This window comes from Dipteris shenzhenensis, chromosome 32 (genome assembly GCF_047967505.1).
Source record: "Dipteris shenzhenensis isolate YYH24624 ecotype China chromosome 32, Dip_SZ_1.0, whole genome shotgun sequence".
Classification (NCBI taxonomy): Eukaryota; Viridiplantae; Streptophyta; class Polypodiopsida; order Gleicheniales; family Dipteridaceae; genus Dipteris; species Dipteris shenzhenensis.
This window is the reverse complement of record NC_141627.1, coordinates 19,340,347-19,364,124: the sequence shown is the minus strand read 5'-3', so window position 1 is coordinate 19,364,124 and position 23,778 is coordinate 19,340,347. Positions and strand designations below refer to the sequence as shown.

At 40.3% G+C, this 23,778-nt stretch overlaps 1 protein-coding gene across 1 annotated transcript; it reads right to left on the bottom strand.

Moving 5' to 3' along the window:
• Positions 1-1,524: 1,524 nt before the first annotated feature.
• Positions 1,525-3,403, bottom strand: LOC147880417 (3-oxoglutarate synthase-like). The gene is made up of 3 exons (XM_087371271.1): positions 3,304-3,403; positions 2,907-3,190; positions 1,525-2,810 (listed from the first exon to the last, which is right to left on the bottom strand). The coding sequence occupies exons 2-3, from the start codon at positions 3,091-3,093 to the stop codon at positions 1,807-1,809; spliced, it is 1,191 nt and encodes a 396-aa protein (XP_087227397.1). The 5' UTR covers positions 3,094-3,190; positions 3,304-3,403; the 3' UTR covers positions 1,525-1,806.
• Positions 3,404-23,778: the final 20,375 nt, after the last annotated feature.

Genomic DNA, 23,778 nt, shown 5'->3' with positions numbered 1-23,778 from the left:
GAGGACCCAATTGTTAGACCATTGCAAATAGCTTTCAAGATGCTTTCAAGCTCTCGATAAACAATATCTGATTTTAGGAGAAGGTCTAGATTTGGTTTATTCATAACATTCCTCGACTCTTTATGACATGCCATTGGCTTGCAACCTCCACCTCACTCCACAGCCTCAATCCAAGGAAATGCAAATAGCCACAACGAGCCATAGCGCTCGATATAGCTAAAGCCCAGAACACGCACCCAACCATGCAAAGCTCTAATTAGTTGGAGTGAAGCCACTCTAGATAGTAACTGGCTCCACTTAGTTGAAGTGGAGCCACTGTAGACAACAATTATTTACAATTGCCCAAAAATCAAGTTAGTTGCAATAGAGCCACTGTGGATAGCAATTATTTATGCAGAAATTCACATTCCCCTCCCCGAAGTGAATCTTATAGCACTGACTCTAATTAGTCAGTGTCCTAATAAACATGAATAGTGGACACTTTATGTGAGATCCTTGAGATTAAAATCAATTCAAGGGTTGGGCGACTTAGTCTCGAGTCTAAACAATGGGGTTTAACATCTAGCAAGAGATGAGCCTCTTGTATTTAGTGGAATTTTTAAAATTGCATCAACACAACGTACAACAAGATGATGATAAAATTCATTCATAAGGCCTGTCCAAGATCCAAAATAGGGGAAAGGAAAATGAATTGGATGCACAGCATGGAAAAGAGGGCGAAAAGCTGAGAGAGAGAGAGAGAGAAGTCAGGGGGGAGGGGGAGGCCCTGCCCCCGTCTTTCCCCTTCCCCTTTCCCTCGGAGGAGAGAGAGAGAGAGAGAGAGAGAGAGAGAGAGAGAGAGAGAGAGAGAGAGAGAGAGAGTAGAGAAAAAGATGGAGGATTTCAAGGGACTAAAATAGCAAGTGAAGCTTAGACCAATCATAAAAAGATAAAAAATAAACCTAAAAAGTATGGAACTTTTCCTTTGCAAGGAAATCGATCACTTTACTAAAGCCTACCCTCACAAGGCAAGCCAATAAAAAGACAAAACACAAGTGAGTACAGTACTCGTGAGCACTGCCTTAAGTTCTGCCAGATGCAAACGATTATCAAGATAAATGGACGATGCAACCGCTTACAAATGCAAAGAGATTTACAAAGTGTGTGTGTGTGTGTGTGAGAGAGAGAGAGAGAGAGAGAGAGAGAGAGTTCTTTAAAAAGAAAGTGTGTGAGAGTGAATGTGTGTGAGCGCCAAAATAGACAAAGTGTGTGGGACACTTTTTAACAAAAATGTAACAAACCTAAAAATTATGGAATTTTCCCTTTGCAAGGAAAACGATCACTTTACTAAAGGCTACCCTCACACGGCAGGCCAATAAAGTAAATTGTGAAGGCTCAAGATTCCACGTGTTATATTTAATATTTATAGAAGCACTGAGCTTTTAATATACATGGCTGTTGAGACCAGCGTTTATAAACCTCCCAAATTGAACAAGAGATGATAGAGTGTATTTGATCATGGTAGTGTTGATAGCTGATCTCCCAGACTGAACAAGGACGGACACAGAATTTGAGTAAACCTCAATTCATCAAAACACGAGATAATTCCTGTATTGCTACTAGCTTTTGGAGAAGAATGGCTTCCATAGTCACGCCTTGTCCATATGCAAATGCCACTCCCCATTCTGCTGCTGTAACCTTGCCTGATCATGAATTCTATGAAACGCGCTCAACGTTTTAGGACCTCCCAAACTGAACAAGCAGTGATACAAAATTTGAAATGAACAGTAAAAAAGACACGAGATACTTTGGCAGTAGTGCTATAACTTATACTAGCTTTCGGAGAAGGATGGCTTCCATAGTCACTCCAGGCCCATATGCAAATGCCACTCCCCAGTCTGCTGCTGTAACTTCGCCTGATGAATTAATCTTCGGAAACGCCCTCAATTCATCCAGCACAAATAATACAGTCGGCGATGAGATGTTGCCATAGTTTTCATATACTCGCCTGCTCGCTGTAAGTTTCTCTGCATTCAACTTCAACGCATCTTCTATAGCATCCAGAATGGATGGTGCAGCGCCGTGAATCGCCCAGAAAAAATCGTTCCAGTCTATCACCCCTGCTAATTGCGCTGAAAACACATTTGCAAGCATCTTTCTGCAAAATCCAAGAACATTTCTCGCCACAATGGAAGGAAGCTGTCGATCTATGCTTATCTGCAAGCCGTCGCCACCCAGCTTTCCTTCAAAAACTCTTGTGCTATCAGGGATGAGCGTTTGTGCAGCCCACTGGATTTCGTAGATCGGGTGCTCGATCTGAAGAATCGGGCTCGCACCCACTATCACGGCTGCTGCGCCGTCTCCAGACAATGCTGTGCTCACCATCTCGTAGGGATTTTGCTCATTGGGAGCTCTGAAGGTAGAAGCAGCCAGGTCGGTGCAACAGACGAGGACACGGCTGCCAGGATTGTTCATGGCAAGGTCTTTGGCGATCCTCAAGGACGTCAAGCCAGCATGAGAGCCTACCATGTAGAGCATCACTCGTTTTACGTCTAACCGCAGACCGAGTGATTTTGAAAGCCTGACATCGGTTCCAGGAAGAGAGACACTCGCCGAAGTAGCGACAACCAGATGTGTTATATCCGAGACGGGTACACCCCATTCTTGGATCGCCTTAAAGGCTGCTTCATGCGAGAGCTCAGCTACTGCTTCAGAGAAGATTTCGTTACGTTGCTCAAGGCTTGGAAAGCCAGGGCTGTGGAACCCTGGGTTCGCAGAGAGGAATTCCTCGGTCAGAATGGTGTATTTATGGTCGATCCTCGATCTATCACCTGCAATCGATATGGATGAAGATAATATCAATTGGGAGAAAGTAAAATGGCAATTGCGATACAAAGTTCAGGAACATGTTGAAGCAAGCCACTCACATATGCTTTGCATCCTCTGTTTAATGACTTCTCGCTGAGATCGATCACTGTTGGTGGTGCGGAAATAGAAGTTTGCAAATTCCTTCTGTTCAATCCTGTTGGCGGGCACGGCCCTTCCTATGGCCAGTATACACGGGATCTCATGCAGGTCACATGATTCGGAGTCGGACCGTTGTAGGTTCTCCATCCTCAAGTTTCAAGGCGTTTGCGTAAACGTTTCAAGGCTTTCCTCAGCAGGGCGCTAATTTGAAAGGACAGCCCTGTGGCGTTTTGGTTCCAGCTAGCTGCAAAAGTGAGGAGATGAGACTTTGATCGAAGCTTTTATGCCTACGTCGACCTTGCATGCACCTATAATCTGATCAGCTTGCAGCAAAACACTACTAAGGATAACACTCACAAGAGCTGGTTCAAGGTCGACTGCAGTGTTATATATGTGTTATAGATTCGCAGCTTGCGATGGTTATACTGATGGAGATGATGGAGAGGCTCTTTCAAACGCAAATCATGAATTCGCAAGTTCGCTGTGTTTTCCAAACCACAAAGCATGATCGGATAAGCATTAAATCCAATCTTGCAACTGTTGAATTGATTCACCGTTTGAACGTGCAATGGGGTGGACTCGGTACATTTGAATAGTCAATTGTTGCACAGATGAAGGCAGCAAAGTCTTCATTCGTAGAGGTGATATTTCTACGCAATCAGATCCTTGAAACATCACAAGGCTTTGTGACTAGTAGGTTGGACTAGAAAGACTGAACCTTGTAAGTGGAGAGCTGGATCAAAACTTTTTTGCCGGTTGGATCCAATTCGATTGTGTAACGGTGTGTGATAATTATTGTAAGTGCAAAGCTGATCGATCAAAACTTTTTGTTGGGTTGGATCCAATTCTTGTGCAGAATTGATCGATCAAAACTTTTTGTTGGGTTGGATCTAATTCTTGTTCTAAATCAATGAGCGATTGAAAATGCCACTCTAATCTCTGGATGCGCAACGCCTTCTCGCCAACTCCTTGCATGGGAAAGGCCTCCCCCAAGATTTTCCCTACAACCTTGAGGACATGGCCAGACTTTCCTAGTCAAGAGGTAAACAAGTTGAATACATTCAAAAGGCATGCCCTGGAAGCTTAGAGAGAGAAGAAGAAGAAGAAGAAGAAGAAGAGAGAAGGAGAGAAAGGGGGAGAAACAATTGGCCGGAAGCACCTCTAAACCTTGAGGCTTGGCTACTCCCTCAGGAATTTCACTACCACCTTGAGGCTTGGCTACTCCCATTCTAAACCCATGCACCCATGGAGGATGTGGGTTGACAAACGATTAATCTCCACTATTGATCTTCCAAAAATTATGCACATGAATCTTGTGGCAAGTTCAAGTTATTCCTAACAGTAGCCGACATTGTTGCCTCCCTGTTGTCCTCCACAACCACGAAATGTACAATAGCAGCAGTTAGGGGATTTGTGTGAAATTTGGCTCTTGTCCTAATAGCAAGCTAACTCCCAACCTAACTACAAGTCACCAAGATTCCTCATGCAATCCCCCTTTACCATGGATTTTCTCATTCTCATTCTATGCCATGTGGTTTAGGATGGAAAAAATGATGACAAATGAACTCATATCCCTATCACATCCTAGTCCCATTTAGGTGTTGGTCACATCCTAGTCCCATCCTATCCCAAACACATCCTAGTCCCATCCATGTGCTAAGGGCCTAAGATAAGATCAACAACCGGGTCAACATGGAATAATATGTAGCGAAAGCCCCTGGATAATAGTAAAAAATAAACTCTTACCCTAAACACATCCCATCCTGGTCCCACCCATGTGGTGTTGAGGTCGTAAGATAAGGTTAATAATGGAGTCAACCTGGAATGACATGTAGGGAAAACCCCTCAAGGGTGTCACTCATCAAATGTAACCCTATCACGTGAGTTGAACAGATGGATCTTTATTAGTTCCATTACTTACAGATTTATATATACATAAGGAATTAAATTAAGTCCTAAATGTTAAAATACAAAAAGGTAGTGTAAATTACAAAAGTTCTATAAGCTTGAGAAAAGCTGTGAGCATGCAACATGGACATTTGCAAACTCTTTAGGAAGGGTGGTTTATGCCCTGTGACATAAAATGAGCCCAAAACTTTAAAGAAGGGTTGAAAGCCCTAACTTGGATTGTTGTGGTGATATGTAGTCTTTACGTTGTTAAATTAGTGAAAATTTCCTCTTACATTACCTCTATAGGAAGGCAACATGATCCAATGATAAATTTTTCACGTTAGTTTTGTTAATAAGCGAAAGTTTTATATGGCTTGTGAAAGTTTATATGCTCTTATAAAAATGAAAGCTCATTATATTTGCCACAATTTGAGACTAGAGTCAAATAAAGATCTAGATGTGGATCACATAGCTAAATGATTTTAGAAACAAAGAAAGGCATGAGAGTTAAAATGAAGTTGGCCTCAAGTTGGCTAAATCATGTTCATAGTAGTTTAGTTGTGAGATACCCTCAAAATTGTGAAGACGGTTCAATCACTTGGCCTAGATGCTCTAATTTTTGAGTTCTCTATAGCAATGTTGGAGGATTTGAGTGGAAGTCTTGTAGAGATGATCAATGCCTCTCTCTCTTGAGGTTCCTTATACATGTGCCGCCTCTCTTGCTTTATGAGGAATCACTATTTCTCCACTCATCCCTCCCACTCTCTCCTCCTGGTCCCCTAGCCTCCCCCCCTTCCCTTCTCTTCTTTTTATTTTTCTTTCCCTTATTTCCCTTTTTACGTGTTTCTTTGGGTCTTGGTGGGTTAGCATGCATTTTTTATTGCACCAATTCTAAGGATTATTCCTAATGTGCCTTACATTATGGCATTTGGATGGGATTCAAAGTATGTTTCTCGTACTTCCACTCCGTTAGTCTATAGATGGTCATATTTTTATAGGCCAAGCTTGAAATACAATGTTTGATGGGGGATCATGGCTCTTCTAAGATGAAGCATGATCTTCTTTTTGACTCACTCAGATTTGAGAATTCCAAGGGGGGGAGGGTGGGGAGGGGGGAAAATCGAATGTGGGCGAAAATAATAATAATAACAATTCCCCAATCTCCTAACCTTATCACACGGCCCACCATATGGAACGATTCAACATAACTAGAATGCTTGAATCTTCTGTTGCCCTATCTTCTAGCTCACCCCTCAATTCTTGTAGCCTCCTACTCACATTTGCTTGCTAGCAAGCTGCTGCTTAATACTGCAACCTAAGTTCTTGCAATCCCTTTGAGCTACATAGTTGTGAATCTATTCTTTGGAGCAAGAATATCACTTGCTGGCGTAGGATGTCTCCACGGAGTACTTGCTCTTATTGAGGTTTGTCGAGCCTCGAAGATTATAAAAGAAGATGTTTACTTTATAATACAAGTAATCTTAGCTTTCATCATCATGATGTCCAAAAAAAGACATCTCTAACTATAAGGCACGTGGGCAACAGAAGTACAACTGATCGACAAGGTGCATGATTAATTAGACCCTAAAGACTAGGCTCTCATATTCAAGGTTTCTTGCGTGAGTTTGATTCTTAAAATGTTATTGACGTTTCAAGATTGATAAATTACAACCTTCCTTTCAGTAGCGGTTAGTCTTGCATTAGAGGATGTCTTAGAATTTGCTTTCCTTTAGGTTGTTTTCCCAAAACTTAGTGTGGTCTTGTTATTTTAGGTTTTTTGGAATTTTTTCATTCCCTTTCTTATGATTTTATAGATATATACATATAAATATAAAAATGTTAAGGTGGATGAATAAAATTTAAACAATTTCAAAAATAAACATTCCAGGCTTTACCCAATTTCAGCTTGGTGGGCGTCTCATGGTGCCCCCCCGCTTGAGATTGATGGTTGTTCTCTTAGCCTTGGTTGGTGGCTCTCCTCGCTAGTTGGTGGATCTCTTAGCTCGTGCTAATATAGCATTCTATTATGTGGATGTGATTCATACAAACGTGGATGTGGTTTATTCTATTTGGTTCATGATTGAGGTCGAAGAGATTTCTTAGTCAGTCGTTATGATATTCATTTGATTTGTTGGGTAGTGTTAGAAATCCTTTAAGCCTCTGTCTAAGGTTTAATTGTCATTGGCAACTTTGAGTTGCTGTGTGGCTGCCTTTCGATGTCAATTATCTGCCTCTGTGTATGTGTGAGTGAGAAATCATTCACTACCGCCTTGTTCTCACCTTGAGCTCATTCTAAAGCACTAGGTAAGCATCCATCTCCTCCTCCCCTACGATATTCTCCCTCCATTTTTTCCCTTCTTTCCTTCCTTGCTTTCCTCATTACCTACCAATTCTAGCGAAGGATGCATCTCTAGACATCTCACTTATGTGCTTTCACCAAAGCCCATCCAATTCTCTAAGGAAGCATCTTTGTCCCTCATAATCTCATTTCGAAGGGCCTCTAATCTCTGCTATTCATACTGCAACACTCTTTTTCATGTTGTCATCAACTACAATAGCTGGGCTACGTTCAAGAAGTTCTACATCAATGACTTCCTTCATGCCTATCATTGGCCTTTGCTCCTTTTGGCTCTTTTTTGTAGTCTTTTTTCCATGCCTTGCTTGCCTTGGTTCCCCTGCTTTCAACCTACAACTGTGCGGTGGCCTGTGGAAACATATGTACTCCACTTGATAGATTAAACATTTTCACGTGTAAACAATATTGCAGTTCGCCAGTTACATAGCCTTCTATTACAAGAACGGCTAGTATTCTTCTTCGTGCCCTTTGAAAAGTCCATAGAAACCAAAAGTTCCTTATTATTTGACTACTCTGAGGCCATATTATCCTAAGTTTTTACATCCAAAGCTTGCTCCCAAAGAAGAACCCCCTCCTAAACTCGATGTCCATGAATATCTCAACCGCAACGACCCTTTCCTTGTCATCTACCATGGCTTCAGCATCCTCACAGCCATAGGCTCCCTTCTCTATGCTAGCATCAATGCCTTCTCTATAAGGCAATCGTTTCATAGTGGGCAAGATGTGAGTACTCTAAAATGTGCAATGAAGCAGGCCATGGCATCATTTCTATGAGTGATTACACAATCAGTGTTTTGCATCGAGAGGTTTTTAGTTGCATTTTGCATTGCTACGCTGTGGTCATTGCATTGTTTGTTGTTGTTGCTGAGACGGAGTGATATTCAATTTCTACAAAGTAAGAAAGAGCTCTTCACAATTTCCTTTAGAATGCCGTTTGGAGGTTTCAGTACTTTAAACATGGATTTGAAGAATTGTAGAATACTTTAAATGCGGATTTGAAGTGTTGGATCTTACAATTGCATGCCCTGTGTTTTCAAACTAGAATACATTATGGGAGAATGCATCTAGAATCGTTTGACAGGTAGAATGTTGGGAGCCTTCTCTACTTGTGTGCCATCCATAGGATTTCATTGATAAGGATGGAGATATAAGACTTCTGGGTGAGATGTCACTGGACCAATGCAAGAGTTGGGAAACCTTACGAACCGTCTTTTCCTTAGCGGTGATCACATGAATGAAATGTTTGTCACCCTTGCCTTGATTTTATCACATGATGCATGCTTTCTTGGTATATTTCTTGCCATTTAAAGCCTACTCTCCTTTGTGACACTACTGATCACATAGCTAATCCTTCAAATAAGCACCCCTTACATTGGGATTTTTCGCTAGATTTACTATGCTACAATCTACATGTTTTCGAGAGCTTTATCGGTATTCATCATGCATGGAAAGCTTGAAAGAAAGACAACAAGGGCAACTTACTCCATAAAAAATGTGTAAATATCATTCATAAGTCATGCCAACCTGTAGCTCTTCTCATAGACTATGCATACATTGATCCCCACATCTCTTATACTCCTTGGCTGCCTTTCATGGCTGAAGATTGCTCCTCTTCCCTTCCATTGCTCTCTACTTTGAATTGCTCAACTGACTCTAAGCTATAGGGAGGCAAAGCACATGTTTTGGGAAGTTAGACTTCATGAGTAGGTCATTATACACATGTAGGAAAATATTTGACTAAGGCATTAATGTTTCTAAGAAAGCTAGAATGATAAGTCTCATTACCTTCAGGGCTTCTCTTCCCGAAAGGGTGTAGATAGCAAGCATGTATGTCTCTGATAAAGTTGGGCGATGAGTCTCTCTATCTATAGAAGTCTCTTCTCGAAATGGTGTAGGATAGCTTAACTGATGTCTCTAAAACAATTGGGCGATGAGTCTCTCTACCTCTGGAATTTCTCTTTTTGAAAATCACATCGCCCCCTCTAGCTTGCTTTTTGTCAGCCTTCCAAGTTCAATCTCCACCCTTGAATCCTCATGTCCTAGATTCTTGACAAGTGGCATAACCTCATGACTCCTCTTATCAGTGACAAGATTGTGTGCCTATCCAGATTGCTTTTCTTGCGTTATTTTAGGATTTGACAATCCTAGATATATATTTATATTTAGGTAATAGACATAGTGTTATATATATTTATATAGCATTATATAGATCTATATTGAAAGCAAATATTTTTTTAAAAAGGCTCTTTGATCTTCTTAATTTACTTGTTCCTTCGAAAAGTATGCTCTAAAGTGTTGTACATAGCTATGTATAGATTTTTAATTTATATATATATATGTATATATATATATATATATATATATATATATATACATGTGTGTGTGTGTGTGTGTGTGTGTGTATGTATATATATATTTATTTATATGTACATATTGTTACAACTTTGCTCTTCTTTACATATTTTCGGGATGCTTACTTGTAAATGTGGGAAGTGATGTGTGTGTGTGTGTGTGCGTGGGTGTGTATTCCTTTTATACATATAATTATATATAGAGCTATACATAACTCTCTCTCTCTCTCTCTCTCTCTCTCTCTCTCTCTCTCTCTCTATCTATCTATCTATCTATCTATCTAGGTGTTTCATGGAAAATGTAGTTCTACTAGGTGTTTCATGGTCTTTCTAACTGGTACATAAATTAATTTTAATTCTTTAGTTATAGAGATATACCTATAGTTATTTTTAATATTTTGATGAGCTATGTTGTATGATGTGTTCTGTAATACATATAATTACATATAGAGCTATACATAACTCTATCTCTCTCTATGTATTTCTAATTATATGTGTGTGTGTGTGTGTGTGTGTGTGTGTGTGTGTGTGTGTGTGTGTGTGTGTGTATAGAATAGATAGATAGAGAGAGAGAGAGAGAGAGAGAGAGAGAGGGGGGGGGAGGGAGGGAGGGAGGGATGGGGGTAGAGAGAGAGAGAGAGAGAGAGAGAGAGAGAGAGAGAGAGAGAGAGAAGAGGGAGGGGGGGTTGGAATGGAGGGGGGTGGAGAGGGGGGGGAGGGGGTGGAGGAGATGGAGGAGGGGGGGGGCAGGGTGGAGGGGGTGGTGGAGGGGGGGGGGGGGGTGGTGGAGATGGAGGAGGAGGGGGGGAAGGGGGCGTGGATGGAGGGGGTGGTGGAGAGGGGGGGGGGGGGGGGGGGGTGGAGGAGATGGAGGAGGGGGGGGGGGGGGGGAAGGGTGGAGGGGGTGGTGGTGGAGATGGAGGAGGGGGGGGGGGGGGGGGATGGAGGAGATAGTGGAGGGGGTGGGGGTGGGGGGGTGAGGGGATGGTGGTGGAGGGGGGAAATGGTGGAGGGGGAGAGGGGGGGGGGGAACTTGACAGATAGAAAACTTTGACGGAAATCCAAAGGGAGGAAGAGATGGTCACCTGAATGCTCTTCAAGTCTTTCTTGATATAACGAGATCATTGAGGACGAATGGACGGTGATGGACTTGAAGTAACTCACCATGTGAGGATGGGAGTAGGGTGGTGGTCGATGGAGAGGGAGGAGTGTCTTGCGTAGGGCTCAGAATGGGGAAGAGGATGGAGGCAAGATGTGAAAGAAGAAGTATGAGAGGGATGGGTGCACTTTTATAGGGAAGGAGGTGGAGCTGTGGATTTAGTTAAACACATGTGTACCTTTGAATTTGTCCACGCTTGAGTAGGGAGGGGGTTACAATTTTTCTTTTGGGTTATGGCATTTAGAACCTTTAATCATTGATTGCCCATAACTTTTGGTGGTTGTGTCAGAATGTGCTTCCGTAAAAAGGAGAAATGTTTAGAATTTCAAGCTCTACACTTTGACAACCATCACATGGTCTGATTTTATTCCTTAAGGTGCTGTTTTTCCAAAAAATGTGCATTTTCCTAAACTGATAACGAAGAGTTTCAACACGGAAAATTTTTTATTTCTTTATTTTTTTACTGGAGTTGGAAAAATTTTAGCTCTCCTAGCCCTTAAGTGATTTGAAGTAATAGTCTGTTTGTCATGTGCACATGCTTGCACACGTTTATCTTATCTTGAGATGCTAGTCTCCCTGACAGTGATGCCAAATGTTGGCTCTTTCCCACGGCTTCTGCAAGAAAAGCAGGGTATTCTTAGTATGTAGGGTTTCAAGGCTTTTTGTCACCTACAGATATATCGGGGTTATCGTTTGTAGTATACGTGTAGCTTAGGACCTCAAGTCGTATTCCGGTGAGAGACGTAGGCTTAAGTGTGGTAAGCAAACATAGTGCATGCATGTGTGAAAGGAACATGCATCATCATAGTTGAGGTAATGAAGGCTTTCGCCTTCATTGGGGGTTGCAGGGTTTAGGAGGAGTTTAAGGGTTAGAAGGAGGTTCCAAGGTTTAGAAGGAGGTTCCAAGGTTTAGAAGGAGGTTCAAGGGTTAGAAGGAGATTCCAAGGTTTAGAGAAAGGTTCCAGAGTTTAGAAGAGGTTCCAGGGTTAGAAGGAGGATCCAAGGTTCAGGGTAGAGTACATGGTGAAAAACTCATCTCCCTCGTAGATCATGGAGGTTAAGAGTTGAGGAACTAAGGGTTTAGGGGGAGCATAGGAGTGGGAAAGGAAGAAGGTGTAAGAGCATGGGGGAAAGAAGAGAGAGGAGGGAGGAGGAGGAGGGACGAGGAGAAGGGAGGAGGAGGGACGAGGAGGAGGAGAAGGGAGGAGGAGGAGGGAGGAGGAGGGAGGAGGAGGAGGAGAAGGGAGGAGAGGGAGAGGATGGGTTGCAAGGTTGGAGGAGAGGGGAGGAGGAGTTGCAAGATTAAGACATGCTTTTGGACATGGAGTGCAACGAAGCATGGACACTTGAAACAATTGCTTGGAATACTAAAGTAGAACTCAACACAATGCCCCAAAGAGTCCGGGCTTCATTCCATTATGGGGTATTTATACAAGTTGGAGAGCTTCTCTCTCTGCATGTAGGAATTGTAAGACATTCTCTCTCTACATGTAGAATTTGCATATAGAAGTTGCATGTAGGAGTTGCATGTTGAACTCACATGTTGCATGTAGGAGTTGCATGTAGAACTTGCATGTAGAACATGCATGTAGGAATCGCATGTAGGAGTTGGATGTAGGAGTTGCATGTAGGACTTGCATGTAGGAGTTGCAATTAGAACTTGCATGTAGGATTCCTAAGAGAGATTATTCCTAGCCTTATGCAAGTACAAGCGGAGCTTTGCCGCTACTCTACACACACATTTTGTACTACCTAAGTCCATGTTGGCACGGAGACAACACTTGGTATGTCCCTCTTCTTTATCTTTTTTTTTATAGTCCTATCTAAGAAAAAAGATACATTTTTATTGTGTGTTGAGTTGGATCTAGCTTGATGGATGTCCTTATTAAACTATCATTTTGCAAGACCTTCAATCACACAAGTGGATGATTTGCAATATTTTCGTGGTTACTTCTAGGATTTCCTCAAGCGCTTAGCCTTAAACTCTTCTCTGTCCCCTGCAATCCAACCCCCTATAGACCAAATCTTTGCATGGGATTTATTATAGCAAGGTCCTATAAGAATGCAACAAAGTGGTTTTGGACATTGGCTTCTACATCACTTATACAATAAGGTACTACATGGAAGTGGCATCGCAAATCTAAATACTATGTTTTAGTATGAGATACAACAAAGTTTTGCATTGGATATAGTACACTCGTGCATGAATTCTACCATAGAGATTTTAGTACTACATTATTGGATATTATCAAGGGTTTTCATGGAAGCAAAAAAGTGGCAAGGCCTTCTATTAATGTGGCAAAGATCCATGGTGTTGTTAAATTCTTGTAACAACAAAAACATAGAAGCAATTAATAAGCTTGGGATATATACAATTCATAGAGTTCCCAATCTTTGACATATGAAAGCTCTAGATGTTTGTATTTGGCAAGAAATAATTGTTATGTATTCTCATAAAATATTTTGTCAAGTTAATTAATCCTGACATATGGTTTTTGTGACAATTTAAAGCATGTATGTCATTTATAAATGTTTCCAATCTTTGAAGAATTTCTATAAATGTTTTTTATTTTGAATTGCAAGAGCTCTTTGCATAGTTCAAGTTAATTTGCATACCTTTTTAGTCTTGGAAGTTGGTGTGTATGGCACACAAGATTTAACTTCTTTGCTATTTGTCTCTCTTACTTTTGGTATACATGCATTGCCTTGTTTGCTCTCTATTTCTCTTAGCCTTTTAGTATTGTCAGTAGGGTTGAAACTTGCTTGTTGCCTATTGTTGCACTCTCGTACCTCTCCTTCATGTGTGTAGACTTAAATAACATGTGTGATACCTTCTATATCTCTCATATTGCCTCCAAAAGTAGTAATGTATCTCTCACATAAGGACATTAAAAATTCCTCTAGGAAGAAAATATAATTACATTATGGGATTTTAAATTTTGAGAAAATTTATAGAGGGGGCATAAGACAATGATAAAAATAGGTTATATAGGGATTTAGAAAAGAAGCCCTAAACGCACATCATATAGACATATTACACTAAGTGACTCCCCCGAGGAAATCCCCTGGATAATAGAGCCATGGTTGGGATTTCTAAATCAACAAGTGGTCGAAAATGCAACTTGTGGCCTCTGGACATGTACAACACCTTCTTGCCACTTCCTTGCCTAAAGGCCTCCATCGGGACTTTCCCTAGCATTTGAGGCTATGGTCGAGATTTCTTGGTCAAGAAGTGGTAAAATATACAGCTTATGGCCGCTCACCACTCATTTTCTTCATGTTTCTAGGCTTTCTTGGTCACAAAGTGGTTGAAAGTGCAGCACATGTCCTCCACTCAATCGCCGCCTCCCTCTTTAGGAAGGTCTCTCTCGAGAATTTCTAGTCTACGACGTAAGGCCTAGATATTGCCATTTTAAATCCATGTAGGATGTGGGTTGACAAACAATTAATCTCCACCATTGATCTTCAAAAAATTATGCACAAGAATCTTGCGGCAGGTGGCTAGCTACTCCTAAAATTAGCCGTTGCCTCCCCATTGTCCTCCACAAATAGGAAATGCATAGCTATTGCATGGAATTTGTCTCTCGAGGTAACAACAATCTAGCTCCGAACCTAACTCTAGGTCATCAAGATTCCTCAAGAGATCCCCCTTTCACCATGTCATCTCTCTTTCTCATTATATGCTACTTGGTTTAGGATGAAAATAATGATGACAAATAAACTCCTATCCGAAACCCATCCTAGTCCCATCCATGTGCTAAGGCCCTAAGATCAAATCAACCATAGGGTCAACATGGAAAAAAATGGAGGGAATGGGCTCATAGAGCTATGTTTTGATTTTGTGGCTCCTTATTACTGATAGGAAACTTGAACCCTCTACTCTCCATTACTACACCAAGAGGCAATACATGTGGGCATTCCAACCCTTGCAACAACCAAGAAAGAAGATTTTGCACGTTGTGATAGTGACCAGAATGGATACTTTGTAATTGGAGAATTGATTGGCACTTTAGATTTAGTAGCTTATAGAGGGCATCCAACTTATGCTAACACCACTTCCAAACCTAAAACTACTTATGCTAGGAGCGCAAACCTAACACCATTTTCTTTGTTATGGCAAGTCAATTGCTAACTAGAAGTAGCTTATTAGAGGGCATCCTACTTTGCTAGGAGCACAAACTAACACGGCCACTTGCAACCAAAGCAAACATCCCCATGCATTGCTTTAAAGGCTGCTAGTATTTATACCATAGCATTTGTGTTGAATTGAGCTTTGGGTTTGAGGGCTTGCTACATTTAGCTTAGAGCATGTTTTAGAGGACTCTAATGCATTCCCTCTACATTCTATGCTCTCACTTTGAGAGCCCCCCACTAGGCAAAGCTATCATGACCCCATGCTAGCTATGCTAGAAGAATTCATTGCTACCGTAGAGCTACTAACAACAATGTGATTGGTGTATCACAAAAATCGTAGATATGAACAACACATCATTTCTTGATTGCAAGGAGATGTAGGCTAGCATGCACTAGCCACACACTTGACATTTGACTAATAGACTAACACAAACTTTCTAAACAAGGAGAATACACCCATTGGGAGGTGATCTAGGCAAGCAATAGGGAGCCACACAATAACATATTCTTAGAGCTAAAACAATAGTCCAAACATTCATGGAAACACATACATCCAACTTGAGTAAGGAATTGTGGGAGATTTGAAAAGGCTGGTTTAAATCTATCTAAACATTATTTTAAACAAAAAATGTAAGTAAAATTGGTCTGAATGCAATAATAACCATGATCGGTTACAATTGATCATCATGAGGTAACCTAAAAATATCATGCAATATATATATATACATATATATATAGATATATATCAAAATTTTAAAAAGATATATACAAGAGACCTGCAAGACTCTTTTTACTTTCAATGTAGAAAACTATAATAGTCTTGAATATTCAAGAAATTAAAATGTTTATATAGACATGAGACATGATGGAAGCCTCTTTTGTACTCTAAAAAATAGCAATAGTTATGCTTGCAATTTTACATCATAAGTTTACAAGAAATATTACTCTGGGAGAGTCTTTGTACAAAGGATTTGCCATGGCCTTTTCAATAATTTATTTTTGCCTTTATAGTGAATTAAGTACAAATGGGCAATCCAAAAATGAAAGGATCTACTATGGCCATTTCAATAATTTAATTCTGCCTTTACAGTGACTTAAGTAGAAATGGGCAATCTAAACATTTGCTTGTTCAAATGTCCTTTCTATCATCACTTGTTGCTTGGGTGCCATCTTCATTCACTCTCATCTGACCACCATCACCTTCAGTCTTTCTCGATATTTGAATGGTGTTATCATGGGCATTCTTCATTTTGTGCTATCTCCTTCTACTTCCTCCTTGGTGAGCATCTTTATAAACTCTGTAATGTGCATCTATCAAGAGAATAGTGTTGCCACTGCATCACTGGTTTTTCATCCTTTAAGAAAAAGAAAAAATAGTGTGGAGTGCCATGACCTATCAGGGCATCACCACTTTTTTGTATGAAAGGTAGAATAAAGCTCTTCCAATCATACATCCTTTCAACCATTAAGCATACTGTTCCTTCCTTGCGGCCACTAACTTGCCTCCCACATTTTCTTATCAAGTCACCCATTGTCTCCATGACCTTGTGTTTTAGTTCTCTTGAGACCGTGCTAAATACCTGATCGATATCCTCATATCTGTGCCCAACCAACAAAAACCCAACTTCAATCTCATTGAAGACTCTATGAGCGATTAGCGTTGAGCAAAATGCAAAAAAGAGTATATTCTTATTCTCTCATCCACAATTGTCTACCTGTACTCTCAAAGTTGCTGGTAGGCAATCTTTTTCTGCATGTACATTGTGAATTGCCTTCATAACAGATGTGATTCCTATCATGTAGATGCAAGGAATCAATCCATATGTCTGCAAAAAACTTAAATCCATGCATTAATACTCCACATAGATGTGTCTTTAAAAAGTATTTTCCTTGTAGCTTAGGTGGAGTGTTAACGAATCGAGGTAATGTTGTTGTATTTTGATCCATACCATCTACAATAACGCACATGTACTCATTTGGATGAGAAATAGCTTGCTCCTTCCAAAATGCATATTTTATTCTAGAATGTCGAACAAGTCCATGATGAAATTGTCTGCTTTTTTTGTATGCTTCTTTTTATTCTGGAGATGTTGCACTCTCAAGTGCTCGCTTTTGGTCATCACAGTCGTTGCACTTTGATATTTTTTGCCTCTTTAGGATTTTAACATGTCCAAAGCTTTTTTTCCAAAGAGTATACAAAGTATGAAAAGATGCCAGAGCATGCCCTCTTTGCCTCTGTGTTTCTCCAATAGAGTTAAATACTTCTTTTTTTGTCAAACCTATCGGAAAATACATTTTTGATAGATGGGGTTGCGGCGGTAAAGCATTTTCATGAATGTAGTCTTTCAAAATTGTTGTTGCCACAACCGTTGAGGCTCTTCTTTTGGGCCTTCCTGTGTTTCTATGAATGCTAAATTTTACTCCATACTTTGCTTTATTAGCCAAATGCCAATATGTGCCATGTGTTAATCCTGTAATAATGCAATATGCATTATTGCAAATGCTTTTTCCATTTATAAGAGGCCTTATCTGTTGTCTTGAACTTTGCCTTCTCCTATCATTTACAAGAAAGCAAGACAGTCTTGTGAGTAGGTATTCATTTCTTCTGCTCCCTTTCCTTTTCCAGACGTGTTCCTCTTCAGCCCTTGATGTCATGTAAGTTAATGGATCACATACATCTATGCTTACGACACGTAGATCGCATTGCTTTTAGCATAATATCTTCATTCATTACTCTTATTCTCTTTGGTTGCTTTTTTGGATCTACCTAGGCTCGCTTTCGTTTCATGCATCTGTATGTCCATTTTGGGGCCTTCTGTACATCCTTATTTGGACGTGTGTGGTTCTCCTTGTAAGATTTATTTGTCACTTTGTTTTCATGGGATGTTGGATCCTTGATCTTATCACTGTGATAGTCAAATACCAAATAGTCCTTTGTTGATCTCATCCCTACTTTTGATACATTCGTAGAACAATTTGTAACATTAACTATTTCACAGTCAAAGTCAAATACCGAATAGTCCTTTGTTGATCTCATCCCTACTTTTGATACAATTGTAGAACCATTTGTCACAGTGGTGATAGAGTGTCCAGAATGATCTTCACACTCATCTATTCCTGAGACAACATCACTCATTGATGCACTTTCTATGGATTTCATAACTCCATAGTCTTGAAACTCCTCTACTCCTGAGAGAACATCACTTATTATATCATCGTGCATGATTTTCATAATTCCATAGTCACTTGGTTTGACTCCAAGAACTTTATCAGTATCCATGAAGCCATCCATGCTTGATAAGATATCACTTTTGACATCTTTGCCCAAGTTCCCAATGTGCATGAACTCGTCCACTCCAGATAAGGCATCACTTGTGAAATCTTTTTCTTTCTCGATACCAATGAACTCATCGACTCCTAATAAGATGTCAGTGCTATAGTTGAGTGCATTGGAATCATCCATCTCTGAAGGAATAGAGCTTGGTATATTGGCATATTCTTTCAATTCTTTGATATTGTAGTATACATTATGTTTATCATTAAAAACCACATGCCGAGTCTTTCCAATCCTTAAAAATTGCATGCTCCATCTCAAATCCTTACCTACCTCATAGTAGGGACCATCCAATGAGATTGAGTTATCATCCATACCATCATCAGTAACTTTTTGAATTCTCATCTGCACAAATGTCTAGTGTTCCACTTGTTCAAATCCCAAGACTTGACCTTCTACTACGTTCTTATTTGCAAATGATAACATTTGTAAAATATCTCCCACTCTAAAATTTAAAGATATGCACTTTGTATTCCTGATGGCATGTGTTGGATAAGTCTCATCTCTGTCCCATGCAATAAATGCTTTGTTGGAAGTATTATAGGACATAACATCTCCAAGGATTTCCATATCCCCACACTTATGCTTTAGCTCAACATGTGCACTAAGAATCTTTGATACGATAAGTGCCACCTTATCTTCGCTAAGTCTTCTAAAGTGACAAATAGAATTTGGATCACTTTCATGGATTGTAGCGAATGCAACTACTTCTCTTTTGCAACATAAAATCACCTCCATCCCCGAAATAAAATTTGTAGCCATATCCTTTGTGAGTTTCCTTTGCAAGCAAGTTGTAACAACCATTATAAAGAACATTAGTCTCTTTTCAATAATCTACTTTATTAATTATTTAGAAATCTAGATCTTGTTTAGAAAATATGGGAGGTCTTATTTGGAAATCCAAGTTTTCAATAAAGAATTTAGGATTTAGTAATTAGCAATTTCGTAAACCCAAACACTCTAAGCCCTAGCCCTAAAACTAAACCCTAAACCCTAAATCCTAAATCCTTAACCCAAACACTCTAAACCCTAATCCTTGCTCTTTAAACCCTAAATGCTAATCCCTAATTCCTAACCCTAAACCCTAAATCCTAAAACCTAAATCATAAACCCTAACCGCTCCTAATCCTTAAACCTCTTAAACCCTAACCCTCGAACCCTAATCTGTAAATCTTAATCGCTAATCCCTAAACCCTAAGTCCTAATCCCTAATCCCTAAATCTTAAACCCTAATCTTGGCCCTCTAAACCCTAAACCCTAACTCCTAAACCCTAACCCCTAATCCCTAAATTGTAAAGCCTAATCTAAACCCTCTGAACCCTAATCCCTAACGTGTAAAAACGAACCCCTAATCCCTAAACCCTAAACTCCAAACCCAAAACCCTAACCCTAACCCCCAAACCCTAAACCCTAAACCCAAACCCCCAAACCCTAAACCCTATGATTGATTTAAGTAATATCGTTCATTCAAGTAATAGTTTTCATAAGGATTGTAAGTGGGAGTGGAAGTGGAAGTAGGAAAGTGGGAGTGGGAGTGGGAGCTCGGAGGTGGGAGTGGGAGAAAGGGAGGGTAGGAGTGTGGAAGTGGGAGTGGGAGTGGGAGTGGGAGAGGGGGAGGTGGGCATGGGAGTGGGAGTGGGAGAAGGAGTGGGAGTGGGAGGTAGGAGTGGGGAGGTGAAGGTGGGAGTGGGAGTGGGAGTGGGAGTGGGAGTGGGAGTGGGAGAGGGGGTGGGAGAGGGAGAGGGAGTGGGAGTGGGTGGGAGAGAGGACAATGGCCAATGGGAGAGGAGACAATGAAATGTAGGGACCAATGAGAGAGAAGTACTTAAAGCCCTAGCTTTTCTTATATATACTTTCCTCCTCTCATTCCTTCTCCCATTGCAACAAGGAAGAGCAAGAGGAGAAGCAAGAGGAGGAGTAAGAGCAAAAGCAAGTACAACCATACATTTCAATCTCAACTTTCTTCCAAGTTTTTTTTTGAAATTTTCTTCTCTAAAATTTTAATTCGAGAGAGAGAAAGAAAAGACGGAGAGAGAGAAAGGTGGAGAGAGAGAAAGAGGGAGGTGAGAGGGAGGGAGGGGAGACATAGAGAGAGAGAGAGAGGAGAGGGAGTAGGAAGTTGCGCTACCACGGTAGTGCACAAGAGAGAGAGAGGGAGAGAAGGAAAGAGAGAGAGAGAGAGAGAGAGATGGGGGGGGGGAAGTCACGCTACCACTACAACATGCAAGAGAGAAAAGGGAGAGAGAGAGAGAGAGAGAGGAGAGGAGAGGAGGTGCAGCAGCGCACAAGAGAGAGAAGGGAGAGAGAGAGAGAGAGAGAGAGAGAGAGAGAGAGAGAGAGAGAGAGGCAAGGGAGAGGAGAGGAGTTGCGGCAACATGCAAGAGAGGAAGAAGAGAGAGAGAGAGAGGCGAGAGAGAGGTGAGAGAGACACACAAAGAAAGAGAGAGAGAGAGAGGCAAGGGAGAGGAGAGGAGAGGAGAGGAGGAAGTCACGCTACGGTAGTAGCAACGCGCAAGAAAGAGAAGGAGGCAAGAGAGAGAGAGAGAGAGAGAGAGAGAGAGAGAGAGGAGAGGAGGCACGACAGCACACAAGAGAGAGAAGGGAGAGAGAGAGAGAGAGAGAGGCAAGAGAGAGGGGGGGAGAGAGAGAGAGAGAGAGAGAGAGAGAGGCAAGGGAGAGGAGAGGAGAGGAGGAAGTCGCACTGTCACGACAGCGCCCAAGAGAGAGAATGGAGAGAGAGAGAGAGAGAGAGAGAGAGAGAGGCGCACGAGAGGAGGGGCTACATAGAGAGGTAGGTAGGGAGAGGAGGGGAGGCTTAGAGAGAGGAGGAAGTCACTCTGCCACGACAATGTGAGAGAGAGAGAGAGAGAGAGAGAGAGAGAGATCTAGTGAGGGAAGGAGGGAGTGAGAGAGAGTACGAGAGAGAGGAAGAGAGTGACTCGAATGAAAGAGATAAAAAATCTTACCAATGAGGAGGAGAAGGGAGTGCATGACGATCAAGGAGGGATTTGGGAGGAGAGAGGTTTTAATGGAGAGATGTGGGACCTACGATCAATGAGGGATATTAGAGGAGAGATATTGAAGGAGATTACAAACGACGATGGATATAGGAGTAGAGGCAACGATCAAGGAAGGAGATTAGAGGCTACGAAAGAGAAGATAGGAATGACTAAATGTAAACATGTAGAAACTTGAAAACAAAACTATGTACCTTGTGTGATTTAGTCGAAACTTAAACAAACAAAACTATGAACCTTGGTGTGTGAAGACAAACGTGTGAAAACTTAAAAACAAAACTATGTACTTGGTGTGTGAAAAGACAAACTTGTGGAAACTTGAATTTCAAATCTTGCCTTTTTTTAATTTTAAAATGAGTTTCACTTACATTTTCAATTTACTGGTTTAATTTCTCAATTGAAACTTATGGAATATAGTAGAAAAAAATGTACTTTGTGTTGGAATATAGAAAGTACAATTTCAAATTTCTCACCTTTTTGAAAAATTTTAATTAGTTTAGCTTACATTTTTAATATATTAGTTTAATTTCTCTCCTTTTAGGGAGAATTAAAATTTTCTTCTACTTAAATTTTGCATTTTTTATTTTAAGCCTTATTTTTTTAATTTTACGTTTAAATTTTCATATTTTTCATAAAGTTAAATTTTAATTTATTTAAATTTTGAATTTTGTGATTCAAACTAATAAGAACTTAGAGTTTAGATTAATAAGAATTTACTTTGTCAAAATTTAAACTTCTTATTAATGTGAATTTTAAATTCTTATTAGTTTTAAGTGAAATTAATTTGAATTAAAAAAGGGTTTAGGGTTTATGGGTTAGGTTTTAGGGTTTAGGGTTTGGGCGTTTGGGCTTAGGATTTGGGGATTGGGGGTTTAGGGTTTAGGATTTGGGCATTAGGGTTAAGGGTTTTGGGTTTGGGGTTAGGGTTTTGGGTTTGGGGGTTTGGGTTTAGGGTTTAGGGTTTGCGTTTGGGTTTTGGGTTTTGTGTTTAGGGTTTAGGGTTTAAAAGGCTAAGATTAGGGTTTAAGTTTTAGGGATTAAGGTTTATGGTTAGGGTTTAGGGATTAGCATTTGGGGGTTTTGGTTTAGGGTTTAGGGTTTGGGGTTAGGGTTTAGGGTTTGGGGGTAAGAGTTTAGGATTAAGGGTTTAGGGGTTTTGGTTTAGGGTTTCGGTTTAGGGTTTGGGGGTTAGGGTTTAAGGTTTAGGGATTAGGGTTTAGGGTTTAGTATATGGGCATTAGGGTTTGGGGTTTAGGGGTTTTGGGTTAGGGTGTAGGGTTTAAGGTGTAGAGTTTAGGGTTTGGGGGTTAGGGTTTAAGGTTTGGGGGTTTAGATTTAGGGTTTAGGGTTTGGGGGTTAGGGTTTATGGGGTTTGGGTGTAGGGTTTAGGGTTTGGGGATAGGGTTTTGGGTGTTGGGTTTTGGATTTTGGGTTTTGGGTTTAGGGATAAGGGGTTAGGGTTTAGGGTTTAGGGTTTAAGGGTTGGGGTTAGGGTTTAGGGTTTTAGGGTTTAAGGGTTGGGGTTTGGGGTTTAGGGTTTAGGGTTTAGTGGTTAGGGTTTAGGGTATGGGGATTTGTATGGTTAAGGGTTTGGGGGTTTGGGTTTAGAAGGCTAGGATTAGGGTTTAGGGGTTAGGGGTTAGAGTTAAGGGTTTGGGGTTAGGGTTTAGGGTTTGCAATCAATTTTAATTTTTAGTTTTTATTATTTTTCATAAAGTCAAATTTAAATTTATTGAGATTTTAACTTCTTATTAATGTGAATGTTAAATTCTTATGAGTTGTAAGTAAATTACTTTTATAAATAAAAATATTGTCTCGTTTTTAAATTTTTTGTCTCAATTGTAATTGTCATTTTTAAACTCGCAACCTAAGCATATTAAAAAGAACAATGGAGAAGAAATTATTTATTGCTTTTATTCGCTGCGACAGTTGGTTAGTCTAGATTAGCATAGATTAGTTTATCCTTAAAAGAGAGAACTCCAAAAAAACCAATGAAAGCCATGCTCAAAATTTCCCAACTAGTTCCTAATCGGAGTCAGTCCATTCACTCACATGCGGTTTCACACTCACAACAACCCTAGCATTTAAGCAATGATCAAGGTTTTAAAACTTTCAAGATGATTGGAAGTTGTATCAGTGGACACAACAGATTAAGTTGTATCAATTGTGGGAGTGGACAAAGCATATTATATTTGTATCAGTTATGGGAGTGGACAGAGCATATTGCACTTGTATCAGCAGACAGACTTCATATTTGTATCCGATTGTACTTTATTTCATTTTACACTATCCATGAGTTCATTGTAAATCCTTCTTTTTTTTTTCACATTTATGCATGTATCCTTGTAAACCCTTTTAGGCTATTCCCAAAGCATGAAATTGACACTTATACCACTGGGGACAATGAAAACTTGAGGTGTATCAATGGGACTCATTGTACTTTTGATTTATCAAAGTAATTGTAGTTTTCATGCAAAAGTATTATATTATTTGTAAAATTTTTGCTATGCTTTAATATAGAATGGATCTTGAGGTTGACACCACAAAGAAAGTGTGGTTCTTGGTACTGAGCAAAGGCAATCTCATTCTAG

Coding starts and splice junctions, on each gene's coding strand:
- LOC147880417 (XM_087371271.1), bottom strand. CDS start 3,093: ATGGAGAACCTACAACGGTCCGACTCCGAATCATGTGACCTGCATGAG. Junction 2,811..2,906: donor ACAGAGGATGCAAAGCATAT/GTGAGTGGCTTG, acceptor TATCGATTGCAG/GTGATAGATCGAGGATCGAC.